The sequence below is a fragment of the Pelophylax lessonae genome (genome assembly GCF_965119305.1).
Source record: "Pelophylax lessonae genome assembly, chromosome: 1".
Taxonomy (NCBI): Eukaryota; Metazoa; Chordata; class Amphibia; order Anura; family Ranidae; genus Pelophylax; species Pelophylax lessonae.
The window spans coordinates 668,975,061-668,993,006 of record NC_138768.1 but is presented as its reverse complement, the minus strand read 5'-3'; the positions used below and the strand labels follow the sequence as shown (position 1 = coordinate 668,993,006).

Sequence of the window (17,946 nt, the reverse complement as noted above, 5' to 3'; positions counted from 1 at the left end):
ACTGCGATATGCGATCAAACTGGGGGTGTCGTTAACATTTCATTGACACCCCCTGCGTATCGCATATGGCAGTGTGAACTGCCAGGGGTGTGTTTGCGATGCGGGAACAGGCTGCGAATTCGCAGCCTTCCCGCATTGCACAAGTGTGAACCGGGACTAAGACACACATGTCTTTGGTCTTAGAATAGCCCAGTCAGAGCCAATAGGTTGAAAAATCTGTGCAAAGATTTGGCAAATTGCTGTTCAACAATTGTTTGCATGCTGAGAGAGAGCAATTTTTCTAAAAGAATAGGCACAATTTACTTTACTTAGGTGTGCAAAGCTGGTTAGAACTTAACCCAAAAGGCTTACAGTTGCAATTTCAGCCAATGTTGGATCTACAAGGTATTGACCAGGAGTCATTTTTGTTTCTTTAATCACTTCCCACCCAAGGACGTACCCGTACGTCCTAGGGTTTCAGTGATATACCGGGATAATGCCTGCACCTACAGGCATCATCCCAGTACCATTATTTTTAGCCGGCGATTCTGTAGAAGGCAGAAGTGATCGAAGTGTTGTTCATCCCTTGTGATAGTAATAAAGTTTGTACAAAAAAAAATGTAAAAGTGTAAAAAAAAAAAAAAAATTTTGTATAAAAAAAAAAAAGTAAAGCGCCACCATCCCACCGTGCTCATGTGCAAACACATAAGTTACTCCCGCACGCATATGTAAACGGTGATTCCACCACACATGGGGTATTGTCGCGAACGTCAGAGCGAGAGAAATAATTCAAGCACCAGACCTCCTGTGCCACTCTAAACTGGTAACCTGTAAAGGCGTTTAAAGCTTTGCCTATGGAGAATTTAAAGCACTTTGGTTTGCCGCCATTCCACGGGCAGATGCATTTTTAAAGCGTGACATGTTGGGTATCTATTTACTCAATGTAACATCATCTTTCACAATATACAAAAAAAATTGGGCAAACTTTTTTACTGTTTTTTTTTTTTTATTCATGAATGTTTGTTTGTTTTTTTTTTTAAATGCATTTAAAAAAAGCGCTGCACAAATACCGTGTGACATAAATAATTGCAACACACTATTTTATTCTGCAGGGCCTCTGCTAATATATATGTATGTATGTATATGTTTGGAGGTTCTAAGTAATTTTATAGCAAAAACAAAAATAGTTTTTACATGTTGGAGCGAAGTGTCAAAATAGACTTGGAAGGGGGTGATTAAAGCCCATCTAAACTTCCTTTATTATGTAATGTGCCCACACTGCATATACAGACAGCCCTCTTTACTTTCCTCTTTTAATCGAAGTGCTGCAATAAGGGTTAGGAAAACCTTGTTCTTGTATCAAAGAATCTCGCGCTCCAAATCAGCACAGCACTCTGACATGCCCCCTTGAATACAGTCTAAAGCGGGGATCCTCAAACTACGACCCTCCAGCTGTTGCGGAACTACACATCCCATGAGGCATTGGAAAACTGACATTCACAGACATGACTAGGCATTATGGGAATTGTAGTTCTTGAACAACTGGAGGGCCATAGTTTGAAGACCCCTGAAAGCCTCGTACACTCAATGAGAAAATCAGACGAATGATCGTATGTTTGTTTTTGTTTTTTGCATGCTAGTCTCCTATCGAAACTGAAGAGGGTACTAAAGCTGCTAAAATTCTTGTGCGACAGAATACAACTTTGGAAGTGATGTAATGTGTTGTATTACAATGTATTCTTTCGTTTCTAAACATGTATGATCTTGTCTTCCGATTTTTTTTTTTTTGGACAAAAACTGTACTGCTTAAACAAAAATCACTTGTTCTGGTATCGTACAAGAGAAATTTCCGCGAGTGTCCCTCCGGATATCTTCATATCTACTGTCATGATCAGCTCTTGAAAGCTGTGTACAAACGATCAGATTATTGTATGATCGCTTCTAAAGCTTATTTTTTGTCCCATTTTCTTATGTCTACTTAGCATTAAATCTAATCAATGGTGCTGCTTAGGGACCCTGCAATGGTGTTCCAGCAATGGTGATTAGAGCAGTGCTCCTTGGGGTGTGTTGGAGGAATGCCGATTAGAGCAGTGCCCAGTGAGGTGTGTTGGACCACAGGAGAGCATTAGGTATAAGATGCTTGTTCCAAAATGTTTATGTGCTGGCAGGGTTTTTAATCCTTGCTGCAGTACTTGGCTGATAAAAATATATATATATATATATATATATATATATATATATATTTCTGTATATGGGCTTTAAGACAGTTCAGTTGGGCTCTAAATATTGTACAATAAAAAAATCTATTTTGCACTTTAAAAGTTTTAGAATGTCTAAATGGTGGAAGTAAAAATTATAGGTCATGCCAGCAGTAAATTTTCAGGTTCCAGTTGTTTTACACTGGGCAGAGCTAGCTTTCTGTACCCTTTTATTCTCAGAAAATATTGGTCTGTATGAAATCCTGAAGATTGTGGAGTTTTACCATTTACAATTTTCATAGTCATGAAAATAAAGAAAACTCTTTAAATGAGAAGCTGTGTCCAAACTTTTGGTCTGTACTGTGTATGTATATGTGTGTGTATGTGTGTGTGTGTATATATATATATATATATATATATATATATATATATATATATATATATATATATATATATAATATTTTTTTTTTTTTTCACAACCATAAGATGATATGATAGAAAAATTGTTAAAAAGCATTTAATATCCTCAGGAAGAATTTTGTTTAATGGATTTTTTCCATAAACACATATACAACTAACATTTTTCCCCTCCCTTCTGTACAGAACGCCCAGAAAGAAATAAACCGGAGCACCGATTTCCTGGGTAAGTTATTTTTTAAAGGATTATTTTCTTGACTTTATTTTTTCCAAAAATAACGAAGGATTGCATGACTTTGTCTTAAAACGAACTATTCACAGAAGTATGTCATTAACTTTAAAGGCCTTCCCCAGCTTAAAGTGTTTTATTTCATTAGAACAAAGTGTTTATTGTGGTTGTATAAGCAATCCGTACAAGTACAGATAGAGATGGTATTATAATAGTAGAGATGCTGGAACGATCACAGTTAAAACTTTATTTTAGATTTGAGCACAGTGTGGGAAAGGGTAGAACCCTGTCACACTCACTGACAGAGAATTTCCTTCACTACCTGTCCCTGTGACACTCTCTGTGTCAGGGTATAACTGGGTGTCTGGTTTAACTCTTACAGTTGGGGCTGGAATTAATCTTTAAGTGCTTATGTTGTATAGCTGTGCTGCTTTAATAAATAAACCAGCCATTTAAAATATTCACCCTTCTAATATAAACTTTGTTAGGGTAGTGGAACCTTTCCATAAATGATGTCTGTAGTGTAGGGTATAATGCCTTTCTTTTCTAATCAGCAACACTGACAGGTACATGGCCAAGGAGTTTTGTAGTGGGAAATTCCTTAAGTCACTGGGAGGGCAGAGCCTGATGGAAAACGAAGAGAATAGTTCCCAATCAGGTCCATCTGGGTGTTGTCTTACAGCGGATCCATAGCCACTATTCAGTCCTAGGTAAGTATGAATAGGGATAAAAAAAAAAAAAAAGAATCCCATACATCTTTTAATGCATTCTATGCATTAAGATAAAAAAACCTTCTGTATGCAGCTGCCCCCTCTTGGCTGCCCTAATACTTACCTAAGCCCCATCTTGATCCAGCTATGTTGCACAAGAGCCTAGACTGTCCAGAATGCTCCTTTCTGATTGACTGGGACACAGCAGCAGGAGCCAGTCAAACTCAGTGAGCCAATGAGGGGAGAGGGGGCTGAGCCGTGTATGAAAGAACACACAGAGCAGCAGCTTGGCTCAAGTGCCCGCATAGCAAGCTGCCTGCTGTGGGGGCACTCAGCAGGAGAGAAAGTACCAGGAGAGCCAGCAAGGGACCCAAGGTGAGGAGGATGTGGGCTGCTCTGTGCAAAACCACTGCACAGAGCAGGTAGGTACAACATGTTTGTTATTTTTAAACCACAAAAAAACAAGACTTTTTAATACTCAGGTGACTTAAGTTTGTTACCCCAACACTTCATATTCCTGATATGTGCCTGCTGTACCATGTACTTTTATGAGAAAGTATCCTGTTTTCTTTGTATTGCTTCCTTTGTGTGAAATGCCTGGTGTTCCTGTCAGTCCCTCAGCTTTCCTATAAAAAACTGACAAACCCAATACAAATTGGGATTTGCACCCACTCCAAGCACAGCAATTATTATAGCATTAAAAAATAAAGATACATAGTAATAATACAGGAAATAGACTGATTACCAATAAAAGAAAAGGCTGGGGCCTCAGGCTCTGCATAGTTGGAGCTATACATAGCTCTGGGCTGCAACAGCCCTAAGAACGGTCAACCCAAAGAATCTGAGGTGCAAAAAAGAGCACACAAAAACCAAGTAACATACACTAGGAAGATTTAAAAAAGGAGGAAATGGGGGTGAAGGTAAAGAAGCAGAAAAAAAGAGAGGAGGAGGGAGGCCACTGCCCACACCAAGGAGGAGTATTATCCAGAAGAACAGAAGGCAACTGGAGGGTCATGGATCCAGAAGAGAAGAGTGAATTCCTGGAGGTAGGTAATTATCAACCCAGGGTTGCCAGACCTTTGATGTTTGAAGACTGCATCTAGCAAAGTTGCTTCAATCTTACTGTGGATCATTGGCTGTGTAATACGCAAGTCAGGGGTGTATCTTTGTAGCTCAGATTTGGTCTTAATTACAGCATTTGACAGGTTCTTTTTTTTTTTTCAAATATTTTATTTTAGAAAAGGAACAACAGGCGAAAAACAATCAGTGACACGCACTGTACATACATACGTATCAAATATAACATAAAATGAAAATGCAAACCATAACATCTCAGTGAAAAACAATGAGGGTCCCGGTAAGGTCAAACGTGCCGACCCCGGAGTCGGGGAAGGTGCAGAAACCACTACACAAAATCATGGATAACCGGGCCCCTATACGGGCATGTGGAGGGGCTAGATTATAGAGAAGGGGAAAACCTTTCCCGACCGTCGTTCCTCAATTTTATCCCAGAAATGGAAAAGAGAAATGAAAGCAGAGCCCCAGATTGGGCGACATACAAAAACCACAAGGAGGGAGGATGAAAGGAATGGGAGAGGAGGGGGGGAGAAACAGATGGGGGAATCCCCCGCATGGACAGACCCACGGGCACCCCCGGGGTAGTAATAATCAACCGCACATCAGAGACTTGCCTTTGTCGGAAAGCACGAAGACATTCCAGAAACCCCAAATCTTATCGTATCGTTCCCTGCGATGCTGTCTCGTGAGGGTGAGGTCCTCCATTCTGTTAATGTCCTCCGTCCTGCGCATGCAGTCCCCAATAGTCGGCACTCTAGTCGTCTTCCAGAGCAGCGGGATGCAAGCCCTCGCGGCACTCAAGACATGAGGGATGATTGATTTTTTGCATTTCGAGATTGGCATAGAGGAAACCTGGAGCAGGAAGAACTCCGGGGTGTCCGGGATCTCCTGGTCTGATAGTTCCCCCAAAAGGGCCCGGACGTCTCGCCAGAAGGGACGTAATCGGGGACAAGACCAAAATACATGGAGTATCGTGCCAACTCCACTCTGGCACCGCCAGCAAAGGTCCGACGTGCCGGGGAAGAACTTGCCCAAGAGAGAAGGAACCCTATACCACCGGGTGAGGATTTTATAATTCAACTCCTGCAGTTTCGCACAGGTCGGAGTCTTCAAAGCTAGGGTGTAAACCTTTAAGCGTTGCGCCGGAGTGAGATGTAATTGAAGATCCCGCTCCCACTTGCCCAATCCAGGCAGGACATAGTCCTCCCCCGGAGAGACCAGTAGGCTGTAGGATTTGGACAATGTGCCCGGCAGGTTCCCGCTCCCCACGCAGTACTCCTCAAACGGAGTGAGGTCTCTGGAGAAAGACGATGGGTCCGGCAAAGAGCGAAGGTAGTGGTGTACCTGGGCAGCGTGCCAGAATCCCAACTTGTAGGGGCCACTATCCGACATCAATTCCTCTAACGTCGGCCACCGAGACCCCCTGAGGAAGTGGGCAGCCCGGGAGACGCCTCGGGACATCAGTCCCCGGAACGCCGCCTCCCTCAGTCCCGGTGAGAACTCCGGGTTACCCAGAACCGGGCAAAGCGGGGACGTCTGCGCGGAAATGGAGGGGTGGGACAGAGCGCGACGAGTGGTCGCAATCGTAACGCCTATCGTGGGGTGGTCTCGGAGGCCTCGCGGCAGGTCCCCCCTGACCCACGGCAGCCCCTCCAGAGAGGCGACAGATTGTCCCCGTTCTAGTTGTACCCATAACTTGCCTTCACCGTGTCTCCACCAGTCAATCAGCCGGCCAAGATGGACCGCTGTATGATATTTAGCCACGTCAGGAAGCGCCAGGCCTCCCGAATGCTTCGGTAGCGTCAACTGGGCCCGAGACAGCCTAGGCCTCCCGTGAGCCCATATGAATTTCACAAAAAGGCTGTGGGTTTGAGTGAAAAAGGAAGCTGGGATCCGCACAGGCAGTGCCTGCAACAGGTACAAGATCTTAGGGAGGATCGACATCTTAATTAAGTTGCAACGTCCAAACCAGGAATGCAGACCAGCATTCCAAGTCTGCAGCAAGCCACGAATTTGGGTCAGGAGGGGAGGGAAGTTCAGGTCATAAATTTTGGACAACTCCGAGGAGATCTGAGTCCCGAGGTATGTCAGGGCACCCCGAGTCCACTTGAAGGGCAACGCGGAGGACAAGTGCTCCAAGAGGGGGGCCGAGACACCCACCCCCAGAGCCTCGGACTTATGAAGGTTCACCTTCATGTTGGAACACATACCGTATCGGTCCAATTCCTGCAATAGGTTGGGTGCCGAAACCGCCGGGTTCGTAATAGAAAAAAGCATGTCGTCGGCGTAGGCCGACACCTTACATTCCAAGTCCCCTATCTTAATTCCCGAAATGTCGGGATTGGCCCGTACCCTGCCCAGAAGCGGTTCCAGAGAGAGCGCGAACAGCAGCGGGGAGAGGGGGCACCCCTGCCGGGTCCCATTAGAAATGAGAAAAGGGCTAGAGAGCACTCCGTTACACTTCACCTGGGCCGATGGGCAGGAGTAAATATGTCCTATCCAGGCCATCAACGTGTCCCCGAAGCCCATCGCCCTCAACGTGGAAAGCATGAACCGCCAGCTGACGCGGTCAAATGCTTTCTCTGCATCTGTGTTGAGTAGTACACAGGGTATGTTCGTTGACCGGGCCACGTGGATAAGGTTCAGGACTTTAGAGGTATTGTCCCTCGCCTCCCGAGAGGGAATGAAGCCCACCTGATCCAGATGGACCAAATGCGGCATGTGACGGCTGAGGCGATTGGCCAAAATCTTTGTGAACACCTTCAGGTCTATATTAAGTAGGGAGATAGGCCTGTAGCTACTGCAGCTGGAAGGGTCTTTTCCCTCCTTGGGAAGAACCGAGATATGAGCCCTAAGGGAGTCCGGCGGGAAAGAAGACTCCCCCCTGCCCAGTGAATTGAGCCAAGCCACCCAATGTGGACCAAGCACATCCATATAAGTGGAATAGTAAGGCAGGGTGAAGCCGTCAGGACCCGGGGCCTTCCCCGCCTGTAGAGCTCCCACCGCTGCCTGAAGTTCCAGCACGGTAATGGGGGCCTCCAGTTCTTCCCTAGCCTCAGCTCCCAGGGACGGAAGGTCCACTGAGGCCAGGTAGTCCTCCTCAGCGGACAGAGCTCCCCCGTGTTCCGGGAGGTTGTATAGGGAGGCATAGAAGTTCCGGAATTCATCCGCAATCTGTGTGGGCAACGTAGCCGTGCCCCCTGAGGGGGACGTAATACGGGGTACATAAGTCGCAAGCCTCTGTGCCTTGACCGAAGCCGCTAACAGTCTTCCGCACTTATTCCCCTCCATGTAAAAGGCATGGCGGGCCCTCTGAAGGTCCGCTTTGGCCTTGGAAAACATAAGGTCCTGCACTTGACGGCGGAGCGTGAACAACTCCTGTTCCTCTGCTTTGTCCAAGTGTTTTTTGTGGGAAGTTTCCAACCTGTGGATCGCCTCTAGGAGGCGCAGTAATTGCTGAGACCTCTGCTTCTTGAGCCGAGCCCCATGCTTCATAAACACCCCACGAATGACCGCTTTATGCGCCTCCCAGATGATCCCCCGATCGCAGTCCTCCGCAGTGTTAGCGCAGAAAAACTCCTTAAGCTCCTTCAGGACGTCCGTCCGGACGTCTTCGTTGTTAAGAAGGGAGTCGCTCAGCCGCCAGAATCGCGTCCTACCCCGTGTCCCCTCGGAGAGTTTATACACAAGCGAAATCGGCGCATGGTCAGAAAAGGTCATCGTGTCAATCGTAGATTTCAGCACCGCGTGAAGCTGCCCGTGCGGAATCAGGAAGTAGTCTATTCTGGAATACAGTCTGTGGGGTGGCGAGAAAAAAGAATAGTCCCGCTCCCCATTGTGCTGCATTCTCCATACGTCAATAAGTTGTGCCTCGTGAAAAGCAAGAAGAATCCGCTTTCGGGCAGCGTGGGTCACCGAGGAGCTGCCGGAAGAAGTATCCAACGCCGGGGACAACGGGACGTTGAAGTCGCCTCCCAAGATCAACTGTCCCATCTGAAAGGAGGCGAGTCGCTTGAGGACTCGGGCGACGAATACGTCCTGGCCGTCGTTCGGAGCATAGATGCTCGCGAGCGTCACCACGGTCTCTCCGATAGTACCCCGCAGAAACACAAAGCGACCGTTGGGGTCCATCAGGGAGTCCTGGCAAGTCCAAGGCACCCTGGCAGCCACTAGAATGGACACCCCCCGTGACTTGGCAGCAGCATGCGTGGAATGATAGGAATAGGGGTAGAACCTATTAGTCAGTCTCTGGAGGCGGTCTGAACGAAAATGCGTCTCCTGGAGAAACGCGACATCCGCCCGCCGGCGATGAAGGTCGTTAAGAAGAACCTTGCGCTTCTCCGGGATATTAAGCCCCTTGGCATTAAGGGAGACCACCGTGAGCTCGTCCATGGCGAGAGGAAAGGGAGGGATAACACAACAACAAAGAAACGGGGTGGGAAGAAGGGATGGGGGGTCTAGAAAGGAGGGAGACTTGGTAGCAGGGAGGGTGACAGATGAGGAGTGGAAAAAAAAAAAAAAAAAAAAGGAAAATGGAAGCAAAAGGAGAAAAGGCACGAGGTATACACTACTCCTCGCTATCTAAAGGCAGCTAAGCCACCAGGCACTTGGAGACCCGTAGGGGTACTCAAGCGCAGGCCTACGTGGGGATGTGGGTAGATCAGGCACAGCTCGAGCCGCTGTCTCCGGCCCCCACCCAGCCCAACGCCCAGGGAGGGTCCCGCGAACAAGGAGACAGAGGCGGTATAGCAACCTAGGAGGCAGCAGGGAGGGTCCCAGTCATGCCCCACATAGCAGGAGAGCCAAGGGAATCGGGAGGGAAAGAGAAAACAAGGGCGCACTGGCATCAGCAGACGGCCACAGCGGGAGGAGCCCCAACTGGCCGCCCCACGCCGACAAACATCAATAACAGTAGCAAAAACATAAACTTAAACTCTAAGTGCAATGTGTAGCAGTACCCCCCAGTGGGGGGAAACCCGGGCAGCCACTTCTCAGTGCCCAGTGGGCAGGCCAACACAGTACCACCAGGAGAACAGGGTCACCCCGTGAGCAGGGTCACACTCCCATTCCCGTCCCGGCACCGCCCCGCAAACCCCACACCGTGTGGCCACCCGGGGCTCCCCCCACCATCCATTAAGGCACAAGTCCACCAATCAGAGGTCCCTGGCAGTCCCCGGGAAACAGCAGTCATAGCCCCCCCCTCCCCCCCGCAAAGCACAGAAATTGGCCCGTACCGGCAGAACCCGGAATCCAGTCCACATACAGCTCCCCCACCCGCCGCCCCCCTCCCATTCCTCAAAGTCAGCAGCAAGAGTGGGCGGATGGGCCCCGGGGCCCCACGGGAGCCCCCCTCCAGGGGTCCCCAGTTGTAAATCCCGGAAACACACGTGGACTGGAGCGGGCAGCAACAGGGTAGTCCAAACGTTGGGACCGGGAATCTCCAGAGTCCCCGCAAGAGCCGGTCACCGGAGCGTCCCTAGGCACGAAAGATGCCGTTAGTCCAGGGCAAGGGGAGCCTCAAGGGGGCGGGGGGGGGCCAGGGCAGGCGCTCGGGCCAGGCAGTCCATGGGGCATACGGAAGAGGGGCAGCCAACGGTGCCAGCAGGGCAGCGGGCACCCCAGGCAGTCCGGGCACCGTCATCAAGTGGGGGGAACGGAGGGGGCAGGGGAAGGAGCGGGGGGATCGATCAGCCACAGGGCTCACAGTACCTCAGATAGTGTTGTTCAGTCTTCCCTGGGAGCCTCAGATACACTCGAACGCTGTCGCCGCTGCTGGCGCTGTGGTCGAGGGGCAAGAGGCGCATCTCCTCCGGTGGAGCTCCGGCCCCGACGGTCCGAGGGGTGCGGGAGGAGTACTAACCAGTCCGGGACCTGTACCGGCTGCGTCCCCAGGTAGGCGAAGAGGGCCGGCAAGTCCGAGGGCGATCGCAGTGTAAATGAGGAGTTCGTCTTCCGTACAGTCAACGCCAGAGGGTATCCCCAGCGGTAGGTGGCTCCCTCCCTGCGAGCCAAATCCAAGACGGGGCGAAGCAGCACCCTGCGGTATAACGTGGCCCTGGAAAGGTCCGGGAGGATCCGGATCTGCGCTCCATCAAAGTCCACAGTGCGTGCCTCCCAGGCCTTCCGGATCACCAGTTCCCTGTGCGAGTAACGGTGGAAGCGGCACACAACGTCCCTCGGGCGGTCTGGGTCCGGCGACCGAGGACCCAAAGCCCGGTGGATCCGGTCGAACTCCAGGTTAGCGGGGAGAGAGTCACCCAAAAGAGTTCCAAGAATTGCCGTGACAGAGGCCGCCAAGTCTTCCAGGCCTGTAGCCTCAGGGATCCCTTTGAGGCGGACGTTGTTCCTCCTACTGCGGTCCTCAATGTCCTCCATGTGGAGTTGCATGGCCATGGTAGTGTCTCTGTACGCCGCCTGGGACCGTTCCACAGCCTGCAGGCGAGCATCCATAGCGGTCAGCGCCGCCTCTCCGGAGGACACCCTTTCCGTCACCTGCTTTACCTCGCTCCGCACCTGCTGTACTTCACGCCGGTGCGCGGCCTCCAGGCGGCCGACAATAGTCTCAATATCCCGGGTGCTAGGCAGGGACCGTAGAATACTCCGTAGTTCCTCATCCATGCCCACAGACGGAGTGATGCCGGTCGTTAACGGGTGGAATGCCGCCGGGGTAGTTAACACCGTGTCTGTAGAGGATGCAGGAGAGGCCGCCATGGCGTTCCCGCCAGAAGGTCCAGGGCTCTCCACCGCCGCCATATTGCCTGCAGGAGAAGAGGGCTGGGAGGCCGCGAAAAAACGCTGGATCTCTCCCGAGGGACGCGACCTATTCGATGTCCCCGCACTGCCTGGGGTCCCCTTAGCTCTCCTCTTTCTGGCCGTCCGCATATCTCTGTGCCAAGACTGATTTTACGTCGGGCTGGGAAGGAAAGGCACGGAGCTCAGCGAAAAGACGTCTTCAGCCGGCCATGTCCAGACCACGCCCCCTTGACAGGTTCTTTAAGTGTCAGTAGTTAGAACTACCTGAGTTTGATGCATGCGTCAGTAATGTTACTGAAACTGGTGCAAACTCTTGCCTGAATTAGGCACAGGAAGTTCTTAAGCAATCTACAACCAGAAAAGTGTCCGTTTTACTAAATTTCCCAGATTGTCTGTCTGTTATGGCATTATAATTGTTACAGCTAACCTTTATTAAAAGATTTTAGTTCTGCTTTAAAGTGGTTGAAAACAGAGCAGCTAAGTATAGGAATGTTTTTTTTTTTTATTTTTTTATTTTTTTTTTTTTAATAAAAAGAACAAACATGCCTATACTTAACTGCTCTGGGCAATCGATTGACACAGAAAGCAGAACCTGGCCTCGCCTCCCCGCACCCGTGTCACTGGATTTGATTGACAGCAGCGAGAGCTCCTGCTGCTATAAATCTGTCCAATGAGAAAACAGACAGCATATGGAGCCACTGCGCTCATGCACATTGCTGGATCTGATTGGGCTCAGGTAAGAAAAAGGGAGGGCTTGGGGGAGAGGTGCAGCAAAGAATGCATTAAGGTGAAAAACCTCGAGGCTTTACAACTACTTTAAGGCCTCATGCACACTGGACTTTTTAGCTTTTTTTCACCTGTAGTGTTTTTTTAGCTTTATTTAGTAAAACTATACTCCCACAAAAGCTTATGGCTCAAAAACGTTGATAAATGACGAATAGCCGCATCTTCTGGCGTTTTTCAGCTTTTTAAGCTTTCATCAGTTAGAGTTTTTACAGCTTAAAAACTCCTCTCAAAACACACAAGTTATGGGGGGTTTTTTCCAGCTAGAAAATGCCTCTGTCAAAAACTGCTGCTAACAGCCTGTGTGTGCATAGACACATAGGATAACATGCTGGGGAAATTACTGGCTGCAGAAAAAAATGTCTGACGCCCAAAAACAGTAGCTGTAAAAATGCCCAGGGTGCATTAGGCCTAATACACACTTTTTTTTTTTTAACAAACATACCTTAGGCTCCATGCACATTGGGCCTAAAAATCGCTGCTTCCACAGGAAGCCTGTAGAGGCAGCTTAATGTTATCCTATGTGTCTATGTGTCTATGCACATTAGGATAATTAGAGGCATATTTTAAGCTCAGCGTTTTAGAGGCAAAAAAGCCCCCGCGTTTTAGAGGCAAAAAAGCCCCCACGTTTTTGAGGGCAGTTTTCTGTCAGAAAACTACTAAATGTGCCTAAATGTGTGTACAAAAATGCTCTCTGGTGTTTTTTAAGCTCAGTGTGCATGGATCCTAAATGTGCTGTCTGTAGGACATTTTGTTTTCTTTAACATCATCACATCAATATGAGGAGTTCCCGCCAGTCCTCATCACCACTTTAGAAGCACTAAGGGTATTTTAGTCCTTTGTTGCCAGATGTCATTTCTCCACTATTTTAGTCTGTGAAAAGGACACTTGCATTGAATTTCACAATTCCATTCCTTCCTAGGGTCATTTAATGAGATCCATCCAATGCTGAATGTTTTACTTTCTCATGAACATATTACAAACAGACATAATATACAGATGATTTATACTGCGCTGTGTTTAGATAGAGATTCCAAAACAACCATTCTTAAAATTTTTATAAAGGCCACAAAAACCAAACTATTATATTTAAATATACAGATGCATAAACAATTTTATGTGCAAAGATTAGATTAGAGCTGTAACAGACATAGAACATTATTGGACGTTTTCCTATTATACAACTTAAAAATGACAGATGTAGTTAGACAACAAATATAAATAGACAGTTTGTTAAATTTAATCGTAAATGTCAACCCATGTTATGACTTTTCCTCCCTTCCCTAGTTAACCAATTGAAGAAATGCACATTCTTTTTGAAAGAGGGCATTTAAGGGGCAAATATCAGAAAAACAGTTCTTGCATCTGTTCGTTAGCATAGAAGGAACTACATGTACAGTTTGCTTTTACAAAGTCATTCTATTTTTTACACTCTTTTTTTCCATATTTGACTTGATTTGATTTGTATTTCTTAATGCTTTGCAGTTAAAGCGGAGTTCCGGCCTCAAATACCTTTTTTATAACTAAAAATATCCCTGTAATACTAATCCATCGCCCTTTACAGAACAGCTATTCTCATACTTAAAAGGTGTACAGTATTGGATTTTAGTCAAAATCTTACTTTTAAAAACTCTGTCTGGGCACGGCCATCTTAGATGTGGGCATCTGAAGCCTCAGTGTAATCTGCTGTGTCCTCCTTCCTGATTCCAGGGAGTGTTCTGGGAGTTCTTCCTGATTCCAGCCTCCTGGGAGTGATGTTGTAAGTTATATCACTCCCGCCACTGGGGTAGGTAGAGGAAATTTTTGTGCTAGGGTAAGCTGTTAGTTCAACAATGGATATGTAGTCATGAATGGGGAGAAAAAACTGCGCTAAACCCGATTTGTGGAGGGTATTGGGATCCTACCACAGAAAATAATTTGTGACAATAAAATATGCAAAAAGTGCAAAATAGTGTAAGTGATCAGGTATTGCTACCTTAAGCTATGGTGTGAATGAATATTAAATTAGATAAAATATAATATATTTATAACTTCTATTTAAAACTGGTATAATTTATAGCATATATAAACGGGTGTACGTGCAAAGTGGGGCATCAACTAAAGTGCTGTAGTAAATAATTGCATAGATATTCAGCAAGTTAAAGTGCAAACAAATGGCAGCTGAAGTGCTTATATAACAAAAAGTTAATTAATGAATAGTCCATATATGTGTAAAATATTAGATAGTGCAAATGGAGTAAAAAAGTCCTTCTGTGCAGATCGTATCAAAGTGCTGGTGCTTTTCACATGTGCAATAGTGGTGTGACCCTCTGCTTCACCTCCCGGTGGTAAATGGTAGGAAAACCCACTTACCAGATCCTGTGGATTCCTGTGGGCATACGTCAACAGGAATCCGTAAAGGCTTGGGTGTATCTCTCTCAGGTGGATACCGATTTCCTGGGGGTGCTGAGAATACTCGGGGGTCCATGACTTGCTCCTGCTCCTGTGTGCACTCAGGATGTGGGAAGAAAAAGAAGGCTCCTCATAGTGCAGACGTTGTAAAAAGATTTTCCTCTTTATTCAAAATTTAAAAGCCGCAATCACAATGAAACAAAAAGCAAAATGTACTGGTGCCCTTATTGGAATGTCCTTTGCAGACTACAAGCCTCGCGGCTAGGTTGGGTGTCTGCTAGTGAGAACCGCACCATGCTCGCCATACCCGGAAGTGGGGAAGGACCCAGAACAAGGCAGCATGCGTTGCAACTTGATGCGTTTCGTCATAGAACTGACGTCTTCGTAAGTTGCACGTACGCTGCGTTATTCACATTAAATAGGGAAGGAAGCCACACCCATCTTCGTAAACAAAGTAAACGAGTATGTGCATACCAGACCTAGTGTAAATGCAGAGGGGCAGGGCATAACACAAGGGGGCTGGTTTTATTTGGGGGGGAGGGGCATCATGACAATAATTAAGATATGCAGCATAAAGGGTCAAATTGACACTGCCTTGTGGGTGGGCCTGGAGAAGTCCTATATTTTTATTATTCGACGCATATATATGATATTTGTTAAACAGTTTTGTGATTTAGTGGAATAACTGTTCTTGAGTATAAATTACAGACAAACTCTTTTGTTCTTAGATGCTGGAGTGTTGGGTGTGGTTTGGCTACTTTCAAGAATGATTTGCACATGTTGACAATTTGCTCAACACAAAATAATTGAGAACACATGTGAGGAATGCAAACATTCTGTTATGCTTGTATCACATTTATTGCAAATCCCCCCATTATCTCACCGTGACAATGCTCTTTTTTGTGGACTTTTGTTTAATTTGGAAATGGCTGTAAAAAAAAAAACAAGTTTTCCATGCTCTGTTTCTGGATATTTTTCCATTTTTTGTAAGGTTTGTTTCTTCTTTTAGTCAATTAAGCTGTCAGTTTAGAATTTATTTAATCTCTAAAGTTAGTGCAAATAAATTGGGACAAGAGAAAAAAAAATAAAGTGACATTTGGAAGATAATATTGGGTTATGTCTTAGCTGACAGAATCAGCCATCAAAATCTATCAGGTCCTAGCAGGAGTTTTCTCCCACACAGTCCATCTGCAGTAACAAAAAGCCAGATGGGGGGTTTTAGAAGAGCTGGACAAATTCCAGAACCCAGATAGCCAGTGTGTCCAAAGCAGCAGTAATGTGTGGTGTTAGCTGGCACAGTCACGTAATGACCACAAAAGACATAATTGCCACCCTATCTACTGTCCATATACAGTGCTCAGAATAAATGAGTACACCCCTTTTGAAAAGTAAGATTGTAATCAATATCTCAATGAACACAAGATTAATTTCCAACATTTTGACAAAACTGAGTTTTATAGAACATTTGTTTAGCTCATTACATGAAATCAAGATTAATAATATAATTTAGATTACAAAATCTTCAGTTTTACTCAAATTAGTTGAAGCAAAAATGAATACACCCCACAACAAAAACTACTCCATCTATTATTTTGTATGACCCCCTATGATTTGTAAGGACAGCACCAAGTCTTCTAGGCATGGAATGAATAAGTTGGCGACATATTGCAACATCTACCTTTTTCCATTCTTCGATAACTACCTCTTTTAGAGCCTGTATGCTGGAGAGTGATGCTCATCTCTTCAGAATTCCCCATAGATGTTCGATTGCGTTCAGAACAGGAGACACACAGTACTTGGCCACTGAATCACTTTCACACTGTTCTTCTTCATAAATGCAACAGTGGCTCTAGATGTGTGTGTTTTGAAACCTTGTCCTGTTGGAAATGTGCACGACAACCAAGGGCACAGAGTGAGGGTAGCATCTTCTACTTAAAAATACTACTTTAATTATAGAGCAGTACATCTGTGAATTCATGATACCATCAATGTAATGTAGCTCCCCTACACTCATGCAGCCCCACAGAAGGACACTGCCACCACCATGTTTCACTGTAGGCACCATGCATTTTTCTTTGTTCTTCTCACCTTTGCCACGCCATACAGTTTTGAAGCCATCAGTCCCATACATTTACCTTCGTCCCATCACTCCAGAGTACAGAGTCACAATGGTCTTCTTTTTCAGCATGGACCCTGGCAAATCCTAAGTGTTTTTTTTTTTGGATGGGCTTTAGGAGAGGCTTTCTTCATGGACGACACCTAATGCATGTCATTCCTCTGCAGTGTATGCTGTATTGTGTCATGGGAAACAATCACTCCAGTTTGGCTTTCTACTTCTTTAGCTAACTGCAGTGAACTTGCATGACGATTTTATTTCAACCCTTCTCATCAGAAGACGCTCCTGTCGAGGTGTTAACTTCCGTGGGCTGCCTGGACGTCTCAGTGAGGATGGTTGCAGTTCCATCTTTGTTGCGTTTTTGTATCACTTTTGTTACAGTATTCTGATTGATCAGTAAAGCTTTTCTGATCTTCTTGTAGACTTTACCTTTCTCGTGTATTTTGTAGAATAGTGTCCCATAGCAAATGTTGATTTTGAAGGGAAAGTAAAGGTTTTCTGACAAATCTGTTGGGGTGTAGTGATGCTGAGCACTGTAGATTTCTTTAGATCAGGTTTACAAGAACTATAATGGCTACAGTGTGCATTAACAGTACAGATGTTTTACAGAGACACAATGTTGGCATACAGGTTTCATAATCATGAACTGTTGCATAATGTGACCATGAGGTGGCCTGAAAGTGAATCTAGTCTTGGCTTATCACAGGACAAGAACCGTGATCAAAGTGTTCCTGGCAACTTGCTTCTTCCCTCAACAAGCCTCAGCTGGTAATGTCTGCTGGGGCCCCATAGGCAATAAAAAGTCTACTGATGTAGCATAGCATCTGTCCATTATCAAGTAACCTATTCTTTTGTTCTAAAGTGATGTCTGTTGGTGGTTGTTTTCCATTGTACAGCATGATATCAACAAATTAAAACTAAAGCCTGGTACACACCATGAGGTCCGGCGCAATCCGATGCTAGTACGACATTCTCCCCTGCTGAGCTGTTGTGTTCTGACAGGGGGAGTGACAACCACCCCCCTCCCCCCCAGAAAATCCTGGTTAGCGCTCCGAGCCATTAACTGAGAGTGTTGATTGGGAGTCGGCTGCTGGTTTCCCCGCTCTTATATGGACCCGCTGCCATACACACAGCCTGAATGTCACAAAGCAAGGTCCATAAAGACATGTATGAGTGAGTTTTGGGTGGAGGAACTTAACTGGCCCCCACAGAGTCCTGACCCTAACCTGATGGAATACCTTTGGGGTGAATTAGTCCTCCTCGTTCACATCAGTGCCCGACCTTACAAATTTC

The 17,946-nt window shown here is 46.4% G+C and overlaps 1 protein-coding gene across 3 annotated transcripts in view; it reads left to right on the top strand.

Moving 5' to 3' along the window:
• Positions 1 to 17,946, top strand: part of SH3D19 (SH3 domain containing 19) — a 153,619-nt gene that overhangs the window by 76,270 nt on the left and 59,403 nt on the right. For all 3 annotated transcript variants that reach the window (XM_082258100.1, XM_082258101.1, XM_082258099.1), the window contains exon 2: positions 2,781 to 2,820. In XM_082258100.1, the coding sequence (XP_082114226.1) occupies positions 2,781 to 2,820 (40 nt within the window). The remainder of the gene's footprint in view (positions 1 to 2,780; positions 2,821 to 17,946) is intronic.